Source organism: Rhinopithecus bieti, unplaced genomic scaffold (assembly GCF_001698545.2).
Source record: "Rhinopithecus bieti isolate Rb0 unplaced genomic scaffold, ASM169854v2 scaffold_1853, whole genome shotgun sequence".
Taxonomy (NCBI): Eukaryota; Metazoa; Chordata; class Mammalia; order Primates; family Cercopithecidae; genus Rhinopithecus; species Rhinopithecus bieti.
The window spans coordinates 1,429,174-1,445,165 of NW_016804151.1; the positions used below are offsets into that span (position 1 = coordinate 1,429,174).

At 37.8% G+C, this 15,992-nt stretch overlaps 1 protein-coding gene across 3 annotated transcripts in view; it reads left to right on the top strand.

Moving 5' to 3' along the window:
* The window catches only part of DNM3 (dynamin 3), a 574,343-nt gene that overhangs the window by 539,372 nt on the left and 18,979 nt on the right, over positions 1-15,992 (top strand). For 2 of the 3 annotated variants that reach the window (XM_017866907.1, XM_017866908.1), the window contains 3 exons: positions 1,457-1,621; positions 9,624-9,850; positions 10,754-10,990. In XM_017866907.1, the coding sequence (XP_017722396.1) occupies positions 1,457-1,621; positions 9,624-9,850; positions 10,754-10,990 (629 nt within the window). Of the gene's footprint in view, positions 1-1,456; positions 1,622-9,623; positions 9,851-10,753; positions 10,991-15,692; positions 15,838-15,992 lie in introns of those variants that run through there. The other variant, XM_017866910.1, reaches the window with a different exon arrangement.

A 15,992-nucleotide genomic window follows, 5' to 3' on the forward strand; every position in this document is an offset into this window, starting at 1 on the left:
TATATATATATATATATCCTAATCACTTTATCATCCTCATTATCATCAAGTTGTAGTAACTCCTAACTCCTCAACTTGGAATTTCTCTGGTCTGTGGTTTCTTACAAGTAGGCTTTCCTGGAGGCCCTAAAATGCACAGGAGCCTCAGAAATGTCCTCATACTATTGTCCCAAATCATGAGGTCATGCTCTCAGGACTGGGAAACGAGTTGAGCATGCATTATTTTAATGTGTTTTTTAGAACAATAGATACTTCTGAGTGAGAGAAGCCTATATAAATGATTAGAACCAATTCTATCATTATTGTTGATTTTGTGGCCCATCAATATGCTTTTCACAGAAGCATATTGATTCAAAGGAAAGGCTTGTCATTTAATATCCAGTTAAGCTATTTAGCACAGTGCTATGCCTAGAACTGATTGGATGATTGAAAACCTGGCAGATCAAAGTATGTACATTTCCAAAGAAAAGTACTTCATGTCTACATGGAAGCAATAAATTATTTCCCCATTTTACATTCATAATTAAATCTTTCCAAATGCTAGAAAGTAGCCAGACCACTAGCAATAATACCTGTGTCATGTTCTGGGGCTTAGATGGTTCAAGCTGACTTGAAATGGAGACCATTTGTTCTAAATTGATTTCAATGCCAAGCCAATAGGTCAGCCCTTAATGATGAAGATGCCATTCCAGCTCAGCCTCTGGTGGATAAGCCACCATTAATTAAGTCAAGTCTCATAGTATAGAAAACAGATGCTTTTCTCATGTTGCACAAATAAATTCTTTGTGTATAGATGTGTTCTGTTTTATTCAAAGAATAACAAGTTGGAAGTTATAATTGTAAGTTTTTCACAATGGAGCCAGTCTTTAGTAGTGATGACAGAAGCATGAACTTACATAACAAATTCCAGCAAGTGCATGGAAGAATAAATTATCTTCTATATCTCTTATTTTGGCTTCAGGCCAGCCCGACAAAATTTAGCTTTGAATGTGGGCGGATCCAAATGCTGATCCATCCCAGAGCAGACCTAGAAGTGCCAGAACAATGCCAAGGTTATTTCTAATCTATAGAATCCCTGGAGACTCCTCTCAGAGGTTTACATTTGCATCGTATGTTTGGATTCAATTCTTTGGCCAGCTTGCAAATGGCTTAAGATTAGATTGTTCTCTGGAGGTATGTTGTTAGGTACACTGTTTATTTGGTTATTCATCTCAACATTCATTCAGAATTAGAATACTTACTTGCTTTCCTTAGAACGTGGCAGGCTAAAAATTGAGTAATAACTGCAGGTTCCCCCATCTCCTTTCAGAACCAGCGGATGGATGATAAGATAAAAATGTTACCATCTACTGATGTAAACTCCAAGTATGCTAATCAGAAGTTGATCATCTGATAACATCTGACATTTATTTTCTTCTGAATTAATACGAGATAATCCATGGTTTGTTTCTTTTAGGCTGAAAATGATGAGAATGGCCAAGCAGAAAACTTTTCCATGGACCCACAACTGGAGAGGCAAGTGGAGACCATTCGCAACCTCGTAGACTCCTACATGTCCATTATCAACAAATGTATCCGAGATCTAATTCCAAAAACAATAATGCACCTTATGATCAATAACGTAAGTGATTATAAACTACCTCCATTTAACTTCTAACCCGGCCGAGTGTGGAAGTTGCATATATTATCTTCAGTTTCTTTGTGTATTTTCTGGATAGTTGAAATACTATTACCCAGATTCATCATTTTCCTTTACACTTGATATGTGACTGACCAATGAAAGAGAACTTAGGGAAGAAAACTTAAAACTTTAGCTATAGGACTGAGGTATTCCCCATTGGCTGTCTTCTAGAAGAGTATGAGTTTGCTCACAGTAAAGCAGAACAAAAACACCATAATCCTGGGCATCGTGTAAATTAGTTGCAAAACCAGCAATGAAACCAGATGCCCTGGCTCCTAGACTTTGAGATTAAAGGCAAAGGATATATTTGTTCCTATGCCCGTGCGTGTGCATGCATGTGCACACACATGTATAAAATATGTTAATATGATTATTTTCAGCTTCTAAAATCTATGGAATGCTATTTTAACCTGGGAAAGGGGTTCTTGCTTTATGCCCTTGGATTAAAAGTCAGAGAATTTTATTTTCTAAGGTAAGATGCTACAACCTTAAATCTGAAAGTATCCTGCTTGACTAGCCATCAATGGGTCTAAATAACCTTTTCAAGGTTATTTATGGTAGTCAGAGTATGATACTTAAATTATGTTTGATTTAGTTCTTTTGGTAGTTAACTTTTTACAGTACAAATAATACCACAAGTTATTTGAGAAATAGTCTTTTAGATAAGATAGGTTATAATGAGGTGTTTTATAGGGGGCTTTTCTGAATCTTGACAAGTGAGACACCAATAATTTTATTCCTAGTTATCTTCCAAGGACATCTTTTTATATAATCCAATGATAAATCATGAGCATTGCTTGTAAGAAATTAAAATTGATGGCAAAGTAGTAAACAGAGCCCCAAAGTAGAATTTAGGAGAAACCTGGGTTCTAAACCTGGTTCTGCTACAAGCTCTGTTGACCTAAGGTGAATTTCTTTCATGTGTCTGTTTCCTCTATATGTAAAATACTAATTGTAGTAAGTGTATCTGACTTAGGGATTTGTTCCAGAAGATGGTACATATGAAAGTACTGTGAAAAATATAATTGTAAGAAAGTAATATGACTGCCTATTTAAGAACTGTAAATAGCCCTTATTTATATTTCTTGGTTCATTTCAAAATTTTATTTCTAAATACGACAGTCCATTCATTGTCCATGATCTCTGCATTCCTTGGCTGTAAGAAACCCCAAGCATTCATGTGAACAATCTTATTTTTAACACTATTTTCATACACGTGTTTATTCAAACAAGGTTAGCTGAATGCTTTGAAGAATCAGCAACAGGTAAGCAATAAATTAGAAATGTGCAAACTATGAATTGCATTCTTAAGCTTGACCAATGGCTTACTGTGTAACCTGAAGCAAATCATTTTGCCCCTTTGAGATGAAGTCAGTCTCTTCTAAAACTACATTGAGATACCTCACAGAATCATCAGAGATTATAATAAAAGTGACTATAAAACATTTAGAAAGATATGAAGTATTAAACAGTCTGTGTATTTTTGAAAGTATCTTCTTCATTTACTTAAATGAATTCAGGTTGTTTTGCTGTGGTATATCCAGGCACTTGTTTATTTAAACATTTTCCTGATTAAGGATCATTTATCTTTTCACTGTTTCACCGAGAGTCATTAGTGCTGCCATCAGTTCAAACAGTGCTTTGCTCTGCACTATATTAAATCATCAGCACAGGAAATAGCACTTCCTGCCTATAGCTATGAGGAGTAGCTTGACACGAATTAGCTAAAAGGAAAAAAAGAAAAAAACCCTCTTGCAAATCTATCCTACTTTCACCTTCTCAAGAAAAACATACACACATGCACACACACATACACATACACACACACACACACACACACACACACACACACACACAAAGAAAGAAAGAAAGAAAGAAAGAAAGAAAGAAAGAAAGAAAGAAAGAAAGAAAGAAAGAAAGAAATGCAGGGGTAGTTTCCTTCCCTCACTCTTCACTGGTGTGTTTTCTTGCTTTAATCAAATGACTAAACCTCCACCTACAGGATATTATCCTCAGAGGTAAAGTTCTGATAGTTGTCTTGAGAGAGACCTCACATAAGAGTCGTGAGAAAGGAGACTTCAATTAAGATCTGATCTCCAAGGTCAAATCTTGAAGCAGAAACTAATAGGAATGTGGAGAAGGCGAAAGTATCATGCAGTGCTGAATTCTTATGAAATTGTGGCTATCTTTGTTTGAAATTTAACTTTTTGTATCTACCAGAAATTAGTTTTACATATCTAGAATGACTGCTTTTCTTGAGTATTATTTTATGTGCTTTTAAACTTATATATAAAAGGTAGAGTTTTACATATAATACATATATTTTAAAATTATATGTGTATAATTCTATATATGAAAAATATATATCTTTTATTAATGTAGTCATATTCTCGTGGCATCTTATTGTACAGAATGCTCAAGCCTATTTTCTTCATTCCATATGTGACCTGTTGAGTCCATGGAAACGGAAACAGTGAACACCCAGCACTGTGTCATCTAGATTTTTAAATTTGATTCAAAGCGAAGAGATCTTCAAATGAAAGAACTAATAATAAAATCACAACTAGAAAACTAGTCTTTTCACTCCTAATTCTAAATTCCATTCAATTAACCCTGCTGCATCTTTAAATGAGTTTGGATCAAAACGTTAATTGTTCCTCCAGAATCAATACATGCCTAAAACAGGGTCCTCTATTTCTTCCTGGTCTATCAAAAGCGGTGTTCTGGCCTTTCCTCTTTGAAATGGGAATGAAAAAGAATATGTTTCGGCCTTCTGAAAAAGAATATGTTTCAGCCAACGTTCATAAAGTTCAGAATTTGGTGGGCAGTTTCCTTTGAAAGTTTACATTAAGTGTTCTGCCACTCAAGTCTCCATATGGAATTGTTTAAGAAGTTTAAAGCCTAGCAATAAATGCCTTGCCTCAGACATACTGTAAGCCTTTGTCTATTGAAATGCAGCAGCTGTTTCGTTACTTAAACATACCAGGTAATAGCAGCACAAAGAAATAGCAAGTTTATGACAGACGGTTGTTCTGGACAGGCTACAGTCAAAGCGGCAGAGTTTTGCTCAGGACTTTAAAGCTAACACACACATAACACCCCATGGTAAGCCCATTTGGATGGCCTCTTCTCTGTAGCTCACCCCACCAGAAGTTCTCCATCAAAGAATGAAGTGCATCCAGCTTGATTCTAAAAATGTGTTTGGTGTGGCAAAGTGGCACATAATTCTGTTTGAACCTGTCAGCCAACCACATGTTGGATATCCATTATTTTCCATAGCTTATAAATGAAGAAATTGAGGTTCTGAGATGTTGACTTGCCCAAGATCACACAGCTGGGGGTGGTAGAGTCAAGACTGAAATCCAGGTCTTCTCACTCAGAGTCTGATGTTCTCACCATCTGAACATTGGATAATGCGCGTGACAGGGTTAGGAAACTCTAAGTCAGTCCTCTCCAACTAGAGGACTCCTACCCCCCCACAGGGTATGCATGACTTATTTTCCCAGAGGGTTAATTTTACTCGAAGATTTAATTGGGATTTGTTTGAAGATAAGAAACAATGTTTTAAATCTTTCTCATATTTAAACAAACCCAGATAATACAAAAGAGAATGTAAACGTTTTTAGGAATTTTTTTAAAAAACCAAATTTGAAACATAGAGCCATTTCACACTGGAGTGTGTGCTACAGCCTGCGTCCCTGGACCCCTCTGGAGGTCCACATTTACTTTCCTTGGCCATTGGCATTTTGGTGGAAAATTAGTAACATGTGCCCTAGTTTCAAAACTTGCTGTAACTTTAATGCATATGAAGTAAAGTGTTATTTTAAATGTTCATTATTTTAGGGGAAAGTACATCTTAAATACCAGAGCTTTATCCTGGCATTTAAAGCACTGATTTGTTGCCACCGGCCAGGAATTCAGCATACTGCTTAAGAAAAAGATCACGACTAGGACTCCATAAGCCCCGCTCTCCTCTCCCCGGCCCCCACCTCCCATCGTCACTCCCCGCCAAGGCTAACACTCTTCTCTTTCTTAAATTATAGATTAGTTTTACCTATTTTTGCACTTGGCAATAATATACTATATGCCTTTTGTGTCTAACTTCTTTTGCTTAACATTACGTTTGTGAGTCAAAGGATGTTATTCTTTTGCTTAACATTACGTTTGTGAGTCAAAGCACTTTTTAAAGCAGGAAAACTTCCTTGGTCTTTAGCAGAATTAAATCCCTGGGAAAAGGAAAGGAGGACTAAGTAGATATGAGAGAACTGTGAGATCTCAAAGAATCACAAAATTCTAACCAAGCCCCCTCCCCAAAACTGAACAAAATTAAACTTCTCAATTACATTTTAATACATGTATTATGTGAATGAGAGGTATCACTGTGTTCCATACTGTGACCCTCCAATTCTAGAAACAAAGAGATTTTAAGGAAATGGTCTCCTTGGTAACTGACCTGTAGGAAACTGTAGGAAAACCCTAGAAATGTCTCTTCTATTTGTGAAGGATTTAAAATGGTCTCAGTCATAGCATAGAAGGTTTAAGATCCAAATATATTATGGGTTGCTAGAGAAGGGTTAAAGTAAGAGAGGAAAACATGTGGAACGTTTTTAATGACCTCACATTCCTTTACACTGAGCAGAGCGACATGGTGCAGTAATGCCTGTTTATCTAGCCTAGAGTTTGAGCTGGAATGGGGTTTCATGTGTGAGAACTTTTACAAACCATACAGAGATGTATAGGTTATAAGGTGTTATAATTAAAAACATAAATATTATTTCAAATCTCGAATTTAAGTATAATCACTTTGTTATGTTCGGTGAAGTATTTTGTAAATGCTATCATCTAAAAGCGATTCACTTGGCCCCTAACTGTCATGCAGAATTCTTGATTTAAATATTTGTACCACTGGCATACAGACTTCTCAGAAAGTCCCTGAAGTGTCTGGAAACTCCTGGAAGTCCCCCTACCTTCATTCCAGGCTCCAATTTTAGTGTCACAAAAGCTAGATTAGCAGAAGGAGAGACGAGTCTCTCTAAAATTTTGCTTAAATGCAAAATAAAATGTTAACCTATATGGTGTATTTAGCTGTCGCTTGATACCTGTACTATTGCAACAGCTATCTGTTGTTCTCCTGTCTCAATGTACCTAATGCCAATTTAGCCTATAGATAGTAAAAATCACAGCAGTTTTTGGAAGGGGTACTAACTGTCTGCTAGGCATCGTGCTAGACAACTTATATTCATTCTTTCCCTTAATCCTCACAACACTTGAGGTAGCTCTACCCTTATCCCTATTTTACAGATGAGGAACCTGAGATTCAAACAGTTTGCATTATTTGCCCAAGAACAGTAATTGTTAGAACTAGAACTTAAATCCACAGCCTGTGCTCCGAATCCACTGCATTGCACAGCAGGCAAGTTCCAGCGTGTTATAACTGATGTGGAAGATTCAAGGCACATCTTTGGTCAGAATGCTGAAACAGGCCCTTATTTTACTTCATGGTTTGACAGTTGATTCTTAATTCAGCTCTGCTTTAAATCTATTCTTGAAAGAATCTTCTTTTAAATTGTATTTAATAGATTCTAAGTGATATTCCAGTAATACGTAAAGTTTCTAAAGAGTTTAACCCAACCAATGGTCAATGCCAGGAAAATGGTCTGGTTTTGAGTTTTGAATTGTACCATGCATCCAAGTGCATATACACACCCAACAGTGGGAGATTTGTGCAAATATCCATGACTCCCTGCATACCTGCAAGTACATTTAGAAGTGAATGCATCTTTAAGGAAGGGAATGAAATATTCCTAAAGCCAAATTTGCTGCCTTCCCTCTAAAGCTGACTTTCTTTTCTGATGTTTGATTTTCTATTCTCCCACTCACCCAAATGTCAATGGTTGAGGTGTCTTTGTTCCTTTCTTCCTTACCCTTCACATCCCAACAGCACCAAGTCCAGTTCATTATTCCCTTATAATGTCATTATATGTATCCATTTTTTATACTACTGCATTACTAAATGAAACCTTTAAAATCTTATGAATGATCTACAATAGCCTTCTAACAGATTTATTTATTTTCACTACCACCCTTGCAAATTCTTTTTCATTGTTAGCCAGATTAATTTTCCTAAAACTCTCTTTTATTGTTTCACTTACTTGCTTAAAAGCTTTCGATGGCCCCTCATTGCCAAGTGAATAAAGTTCAAACACTTTTCCTTGGCATTCAAGGCCTTCACATCTGCCCCAGGATTCCTGGCCAAACTTACCTTACACAATTATGGTGCATAAACCTCTACTCCACCAGAAGGTTTCCTAAATACATCTTGTGTATTAGATTACTTCACCTTTGAATCACTCTTGATTTATAAAATATGTACAGAAAACACTGTATTTCACCACAATAAACCTTTGCTTTAGCTGAATTTTTTGATTAGTAGAATGATTTACATGTTTTGATGCCTTTAAAACATAATGAAGCTATCTGTTTTAGGTTCTTGTCATCTCTGAATTACAAATTTAACCATATCCTAGAAATTTTGAGCATCCGACAGCTATTGTTATCTGCCTGATTTTTAACAATTAAATATATATTTGCCTTTGACCTTTCTTAAAGATACTCATGAGTCTAGATAAGAGTTAGCTTTCTCATGTAACAGAGAAACTGAAAAATTCAAACTGGTTTATTTTTATTAGGCTTAAGTTAATTGCTGCACCACTGTAAAATAAATGATGCTTAAACAAAAATTTACTTTTCTAAGCACTCAATCACAGTGAGATAATGGGGTAAGGGAACGGGCACTGGACTTCAAGTCAGAAGATTCTGGATTCAACTGAATGCTATGTGACCTAGCGCAAGATACTTAAATTCTCGGAACTTGTTTCTATAGCTATGAAACTGGAATACTAATACATGTTTCCTCAGTGTGTGATGAGAATTGTCATATAACTTGTGAAGCCACTTGGTATATACCATACTTCATTGATTCTCCAATTCACTTCTGTTTATTTAATATTTCTGAAATGAAGGTACATCTTACACTCAATGGCATCTTGACATCCTGTCATAGTTTGATTGATGGTATTTTTTTTTTTTTGTCTTAATAGTCAGCACATACGATAGAAGTGTTTCTTAAAATCACTGGTGTCTTAGAGTTGATGAGATACAGTGGCTGGCGCTCCCACCCTCAGTGTTGTGCACCATATTCATCCTCTCCATTTTCATCCTGCAACAAAATGCCCCTCCCCTGAGACTCCCACACAGTGTTCATACTTTAGTTTGTTTTTATATATTAGCTAACTATGTAACTTCATGTCAGTCCTCATCACTGTTAACTAACTTGTATTGTAAACTTCTGGAAAACAGAGTGCATCTCTTTCAGATGTTTATAAATCAACCTGCATAGTTATATAAGATTCTGTATTTAATAAATATTCACTTACTGGTGCTAATTTCACTTTTGAGAAAACATTGAAACTTGGCATCTCAATAATTTTCCAGTGATTTTGGTAAAAGCTAGGGAAAGGACTGCGAATGCCAAGGAATGGAAAATGTGTGATTACATAGGTTTCTTCATATCACTGTTTTCTGTTGAAAATACTGCTGCTTACCTCATAGTACCTTCCCTCTTCTATAAGCCAAACAGCTCCAGACAATACTGTGACATGCTCACAAAGCCAGCAGGCCCTGTTCTGCTGATGGTCGGGTTTGGCCTTCTTCTACTCATCTCTATCATCCTTCAGTGTTGACAGTCAGAAGACAGAGGAAAACTGTTACTGTCACCAGTACTGGGGATAGAGACAAAATAAGAGTAAACAGATGCTTGGTGCTTCACTTTTGCCAGGGTGGACTTTGGTGGACTTTGTCCAGACTCTGCCACAGCCATGTTTCTACCTCCACTCAGTCATTCATTTATTCCCATTTATATTTCTCTGTGGTGATCTGACAGGTCAAAGATTTCATAAATTCAGAGCTCCTAGCACAGCTGTATTCTTCAGAGGACCAAAATACTCTGATGGAGGAATCTGCTGAGCAGGCTCAGCACCGGGATGAGATGCTACGAATGTATCAAGCCCTAAAAGAAGCCCTTGGGATAATTGGGGACATCAGCACGGCCACCGTGTCCACTCCGGCACCCCCTCCAGTGGATGATTCCTGGATACAACACTCTCGCAGGTAAGAAGATGGCCCCACAACCCCAAGCCCTGCCACACTTGTCTGATATTTTCTGAGAGTGCTTTCCTAAACCAAGATGGAGCTACAGAAAAAAAGAAAAAGATATTTACATTCAGGAGTAAGGATCAGATTATACTAACTCCCTTCAAAATGCAGCACAGTGCATCCTCACGATGGAATGTTATATAGTCACTAAAAAGAATAAGACAGTTCTACTAGGTCCTAAAATGAAAAGATAATCCAGTTAATGGGAAGCTTAAAAAAAAAAAAAGGAGGTTGTAGGCTGGGCACGGTGGCTCACACCTGTAATCCCAGCACTTTGGGAGGCCGAGGCAAGTGGATCACCTGATGTCAGGAGTTTGAGACCAGACTGGCCAACATAGTGAAAAACTGTCTCTACTAAGAATACAAAAATTAGCTGGGGTGGTGGCACACACCTGTGATCCCAGCTATTCAGGAGGCTGAGACAGGAGAATTGCTTGAATTCAGGAGTCAGAGGTTGCAGTGAGCTGAGATCATGCCACTGCACTCCAGCCTGGGTGACAGAGCAAGACTCTGCCTCAAAAAAAAAAAAAAAAAAAGGCGGTTGTAGAACACTGTGTTCTATGATATACAGAAAAGCAATTTATATATAGAGAGAGAAAATATATACTTATAGAAATGTAGAACACAGTTAAAAAAGATGCACAAGAAACTTCTATGGTTGTTTCAACAGAGTGAAGGGGTAGGGAGAGGAAAACTTACTTTTCTCCGTTTACCCTTTTATACGTTTGACTTTTATAACATGAACCTGACTTATTCAGTCCAAAATAATTTTAAAAGCAGGAAGTTACAAAACATTTTTAGAGATTAATTCAGACAGAAAGGAGGAGTGAGCAAACTATGATTTCTCTTTTTCCTCAGGTCACCTCCTCCAAGTCCCACAACCCAAAGGAGGCCAACACTAAGTGCTCCCCTCACAAGGCCCACATCCGGCCGAGGACCAGCTCCTGCCATTCCCTCTCCAGGCCCCCACTCTGGGGCTCCCCCAGTCCCATTCCGTCCAGGCCCATTACCTCCTTTCCCCAGCAGCAGTGATGCCTTCGGAGCCCCTCCACAAGTTCCATCTAGGCCCACGAGGGCCCCACCCAGTGTCCCAAGGTAAGGCATGGAGCAGAAATTTGGGGGGTGGTGTGGCTTGGTTCTCTTCTTATAGAATGACAGACAAAATTTATTTGAAAGAGAAAATTGCAAAGATCTTGTCGTACGTGTTTGCAGTTTTCACAATGAACAGAGACTATAGGAAAATTGCCAACCCTGTTATGCCATTTAAAAATCACTTGTGATCATTGAAATTTCTCATTTATCAATTGGCACAAACTAAATAGGACTAAAGAACACTGGGTCCCAATGAATGACATTTTGGCAGCTATTGGGAGAATTTGAGGACTTTGAAACAAAAGAGTTATGGAGGATTGTAGCAAGCTGTGTGTTCTATAGGTCATGTGAGTTCCATGGACTAAGGTCTTGCCTTCTCCATTACCAAAAGAATTCTAGAAAACCACTGACTTAGAGAATTTTATCCATCTGCCTTCTGAAATGTGATCCTTATACCCAGTTTTACCAATTTTCATATAGACTGAATAAATCTGGCTGATCGATCTGCAATTGTTTTTTTAAAAACTACACATAGAAATTTTAATATAGGCATGATTGTTGTATACAGTCACTAATCGTATATAAGATAGATCACTGTACATTTGAATAATACATGTTGACAATTGTAAGTGGATTTTCAGGCTTAATTGTGAAACAATACAGCTAATAAATAATGGACCTAGAAACATACATAGTTGGAGCTGTACTCTTACCTTCATACACTTACAGTCAAAATATACACAACGAATATAATCAGAGATGTTTAAGGTGTAAAGTACTAAGGTTTTTTCCCCCTCAAAATCAGAAATATAAAGAGGAAAGAAAATTAGCCCATACATAATTTTTTTAAAATTCAATTCAGAGAATTAAAATATTTATATACTCCACGAAGGAATATCTGACTTTAGACGAACCATGAAAACAGATGTGACTTCTACCCACCCCTGCAGCCTGAGCCACCTTGCCAACTGATTGTGGCACTTAACGTTTTATTTTGATCTTCAGGTTTTTGAGTGTAATGAAGAGAAGAAGGGGGATCTGAAACTAGTACACAGAGGGTGGTACAGCAAGAATAAGCAGGAGATTTGCAATCAGAAGACCTGGGTTACTGAAGGTCTTGGGTAACTCATTTCACTCTGAGACGGGAGTTCTTTTTCTCTGAATTCTCTCTGAAACAGGGAGAATTCAATAAGATTGTTCTCCAGGTCATATGACATGAGGTATTTGAAAGAGTCTGATACACTGTAAAGACTATAGTTGTTACCACTGTTATCATTTTGGTCCTAAGTAAGGAGGATATATATATACTCTCAATCCAATTTTTTTCTCTAAATTCAATAGACTTGGCTTATAAATTATTTGGAATGGTGCTAAATTTCCAGTAATAATAGTAATAGCAACAGCCAACATTTATTGTGCTCTCAATATTACTAGGCATTGCCCTAAGAACTTTGTATATACATTTTTTGTTTAAAGCTCATAACAAATAGGTTATTATCCGCATTTTACAGATGCGGCAGTGAGGTTAAACAGGTTGCCCAAGGCTGCTCAGCGAGTGCCTAGTGGAGCTGGACTTTAATCCCATGCAGTCGGCTTCCAGAGCCTTTTCCTGACCATGACCCCAGGGTTTCTCAACCTCATTGGTACTGACGTTTTTGTTGTGGGGAGCTGTCCTGTGGATTATAAGATGTTTAGCAGCATCCCTCGCCTCTACCCTCTAGACTTCAGTTGCACTCCCCAGCTGTGACCACTAAAAATATCTGTAGACACTCCCAATGTCCCTTAGGGGAGTAAAATTCCTCTCCTTGTGAGAACCACTGCACTGTAGTATTCAAAAGAATTCCCTTCCATGTAAAAAGCATGAATTTCAGCATTGAGCCTTGCTACAAGCAAGATCCAATTTATTATTTTAGAAAACCTCAAATTGACTGGGAAAGTGTCTGCCATTGTACCAGGAAGGTATTGAGGCCATTGGAAGAGGAAGAGTTGAGAATGGGAAGGCTGGAGTCCCATACAGGAGCTACTTTTGTCTGTCTAGCTATGAGAAGAAACCAGAGCAACCTGGTAGTGCCTGTCCTCGGGAATGAACATGCATGTTCTGCCTGCTTGCTTGACTGCTTTACCTGTGGGTTTCAGATGAGCTGGCTTGCCAGTACCCTTCAGAAAAATCAACTTTTGAATGCTAAACTGACTTATTAAGTAGGGTGGAGCTGCCGTTGGTATTTTCCAGCTCGCACGCACCAGGCAGCCGAAGGAGAATGAGTAGCCCAAGCTGGATGGCCGGTGCATGGGCAGCAGGGCTCAATGAGACTGCATTAGGGAATTTATAGGATGACAGTTGCCTTATTTGAAATTTCTAGAATACTCTCAAGTTAGAACCAGACTTTACTTGATCTGGCCGTGCAAAGAGTCAGTCCCAAATTTAAAACAGAAATGAGAGTACAGGGTAAAAGAGGAAAGTTGGTTGTTTTGTGCTGAGCCTTCATGTTTCTGTGCTGGTTCAGCGCTTTGGGAGGGAAATCCCAGGGAAGGGGGCTGGAAGGATGGTCACCTGAGAGAGAGCAAGAAAGACTCTGTCAGGATCCCCATGCCTGTTAAATCCAGCTTTAGATGGAGAGTTCTGACCATATAAAGTCTGTTTTTAATAAAAGCCAGAGCAGGAATCCTACCAAATACAAGCCAGAAATGGGGTTTAAGATTTCAAAAAATGAAAGAAGGAGAAAAAAAGGAAGAGAGAACGAGAGAAAGAAAAAAATTGAGAGAAGTGCTTGTTGAAACTTTACCTTATTCTGTTTGTTTAATATATTCTATTTCTCCTCTGTGATTTGCCTCCATTTTCTCTATCAAAAACTTAGAAAGTTGAAATGCCATTATCCATTATCTCTGGGAAAACAACCCTTTGCTTTCAGAGAAGGAAGTTTGATTTTTTTTCAAGTTTTTTACTTTCTTAAGGGCTCTTTCTCCTTTTGTATCTGAAACTGGAAACCTATAACATGACAAGACAGCACAAAAGGTGTCCCGCCAGCTCCCTGTTGGGCTGTAATATTACAAAGGCAATAACTGAACTTTTAGAGACAAGAGATTCTGCCATTCAGCATGTGCTCGTGCATAGTTTTCTTCTGGATAATTCATGACTTCATTAGCAAGTTATGATCTTGACTTTTAAGAGCATATATACTTTTATGTTAACCCCATTCAAAGGTAATCAAAGCACTTACATTTGTACAGAAACCATGAGTGTTCTGCTTTTAATATATACATATATATAATATATATATATATATAATTGTATCTTTCCATTCCAATATAAAAGGAGTGGAAGGAGAGAGGTGGTGGAGTCATTTTTGGCCCAGCTTTTCTCAGCTGCTCAAGCTGTTCTGGTTTATGTGTATGGAGCCTTTCAGTGAGGGAGCTGGAAATATTGCAAACTACACGCCTCTTTTAATTAATTCCACTTGAACTAGAGAAGCATCTCTATTCCAAAGAGACTCACTAGTATGTATGCTTCTGTCATTAGTAAGTTGAGTATACACAAATCAGTGATTTGTGGAACATTTTCTATTGCCAAAATATCTGGATTGTCCCCTCCCCTCTCACCTCCACTCAACTTCTCTGAAGGGGCTAAACGCTGTTTGAAAATCCAATCCCGTGTGTATTTACTTAACAAGATGATCTTAAACAGACATCACCACCTCTTTAGGGTCCCTATTCTCTTAATTGAAGATCCTGATCTTCATCATACATTAACTCTAGAGCTGATGTAACTACTTTCAGATATAGCTTCTTAAAATTAGTTAATTGGGAATCACAGTCTTTGACATTAACAGAACAAATTAACTGAGTCCGAGTGTGTTTTTCCTGGCAATAACTAACTCTGGCATTATTTCACTCATTTGTCTTCTTCCCTTTCCCTGGACGAAGCTATTTTGCAATGGTCAAAAGGGGATAAGGGTGGGAGGAAGGGTCTCCAACCAAGGAAGAAGAAACTTTTTTTTTTTTTTTACCTCATCACTCAATATTCCAAGCTAAAGAAAAAACGTTGAAAAATATAAGTACTTTTTTTGACCACTCTTGTTCACCAAGTATGATGATGTCTCTTTAAAAAGACAAAACCAAATCATTCAAAAGGATTTGGCTTTTACTCCAGCTCATCAAAATGACATAAACACAACATGGAAACCAAAGAATGCTCCCTTGAGGAGTCTCTGGTGAGCCCCTTAGTGAAGCTGATGTCCCACCCTGCAAGGGCAGCCCCAAAGTAGCATCAAGATGATTCCAGAGTGTCTCACTCATGCCCATCCAATGACTTAGGTAGCTTCTTTGACTTCTGTGGCACACTTTAAGAATTTCATTGTAATCCCACATTTTCAGTAATTTATTACAAATCGACCATGCCAAAAGATTTATAAATCCTACACAGGCAATCAATGCACACACATTCTTTTCTTTACAAAGACAAAAGCCATTTAATCCTCCTTATAATTTAGTTTAATTTTGTTTTAAATGTTTGACCTTGATGACCTGCAGTGCTATATCTCTTTTATGTATTTTATATATTGTTATAATTGATAATTAATATAAAGTCCCTTTCACTTAGGGATAAGATCTACTTGTTTTGTTTTGGTTTTTTAGCTAGTCCCCCAAATTTTGCGTAAGGACAAATTCATGATTCTTATGAGTGTGTCTTTGAATCCCTTATATCAAGGTTTGGTGCCATGAAGGATGAAGCTGCTGAGCCCTGAAGTCGTGGGCTAAGGGTACACGGACAATTAAGCAACTTAAGTGACTAGCCTGTGTCTGATTCCCCTGCAGTCATGTACTGAAAACCTCCTGACTTACTCTCTCCTCAACAGCCCTCTAAAAGTCTGACTTCTTTTAGCAGCTGAATGTCATTTGGACAAATGAGGAACTCGTCTTGTGACTTCTGATGTCAGCCAGGAGCTTTCTATTTTTCTCACCCCTTTAAAAAACAAATACATAAATTTATCATTGGGTATTCTGATTT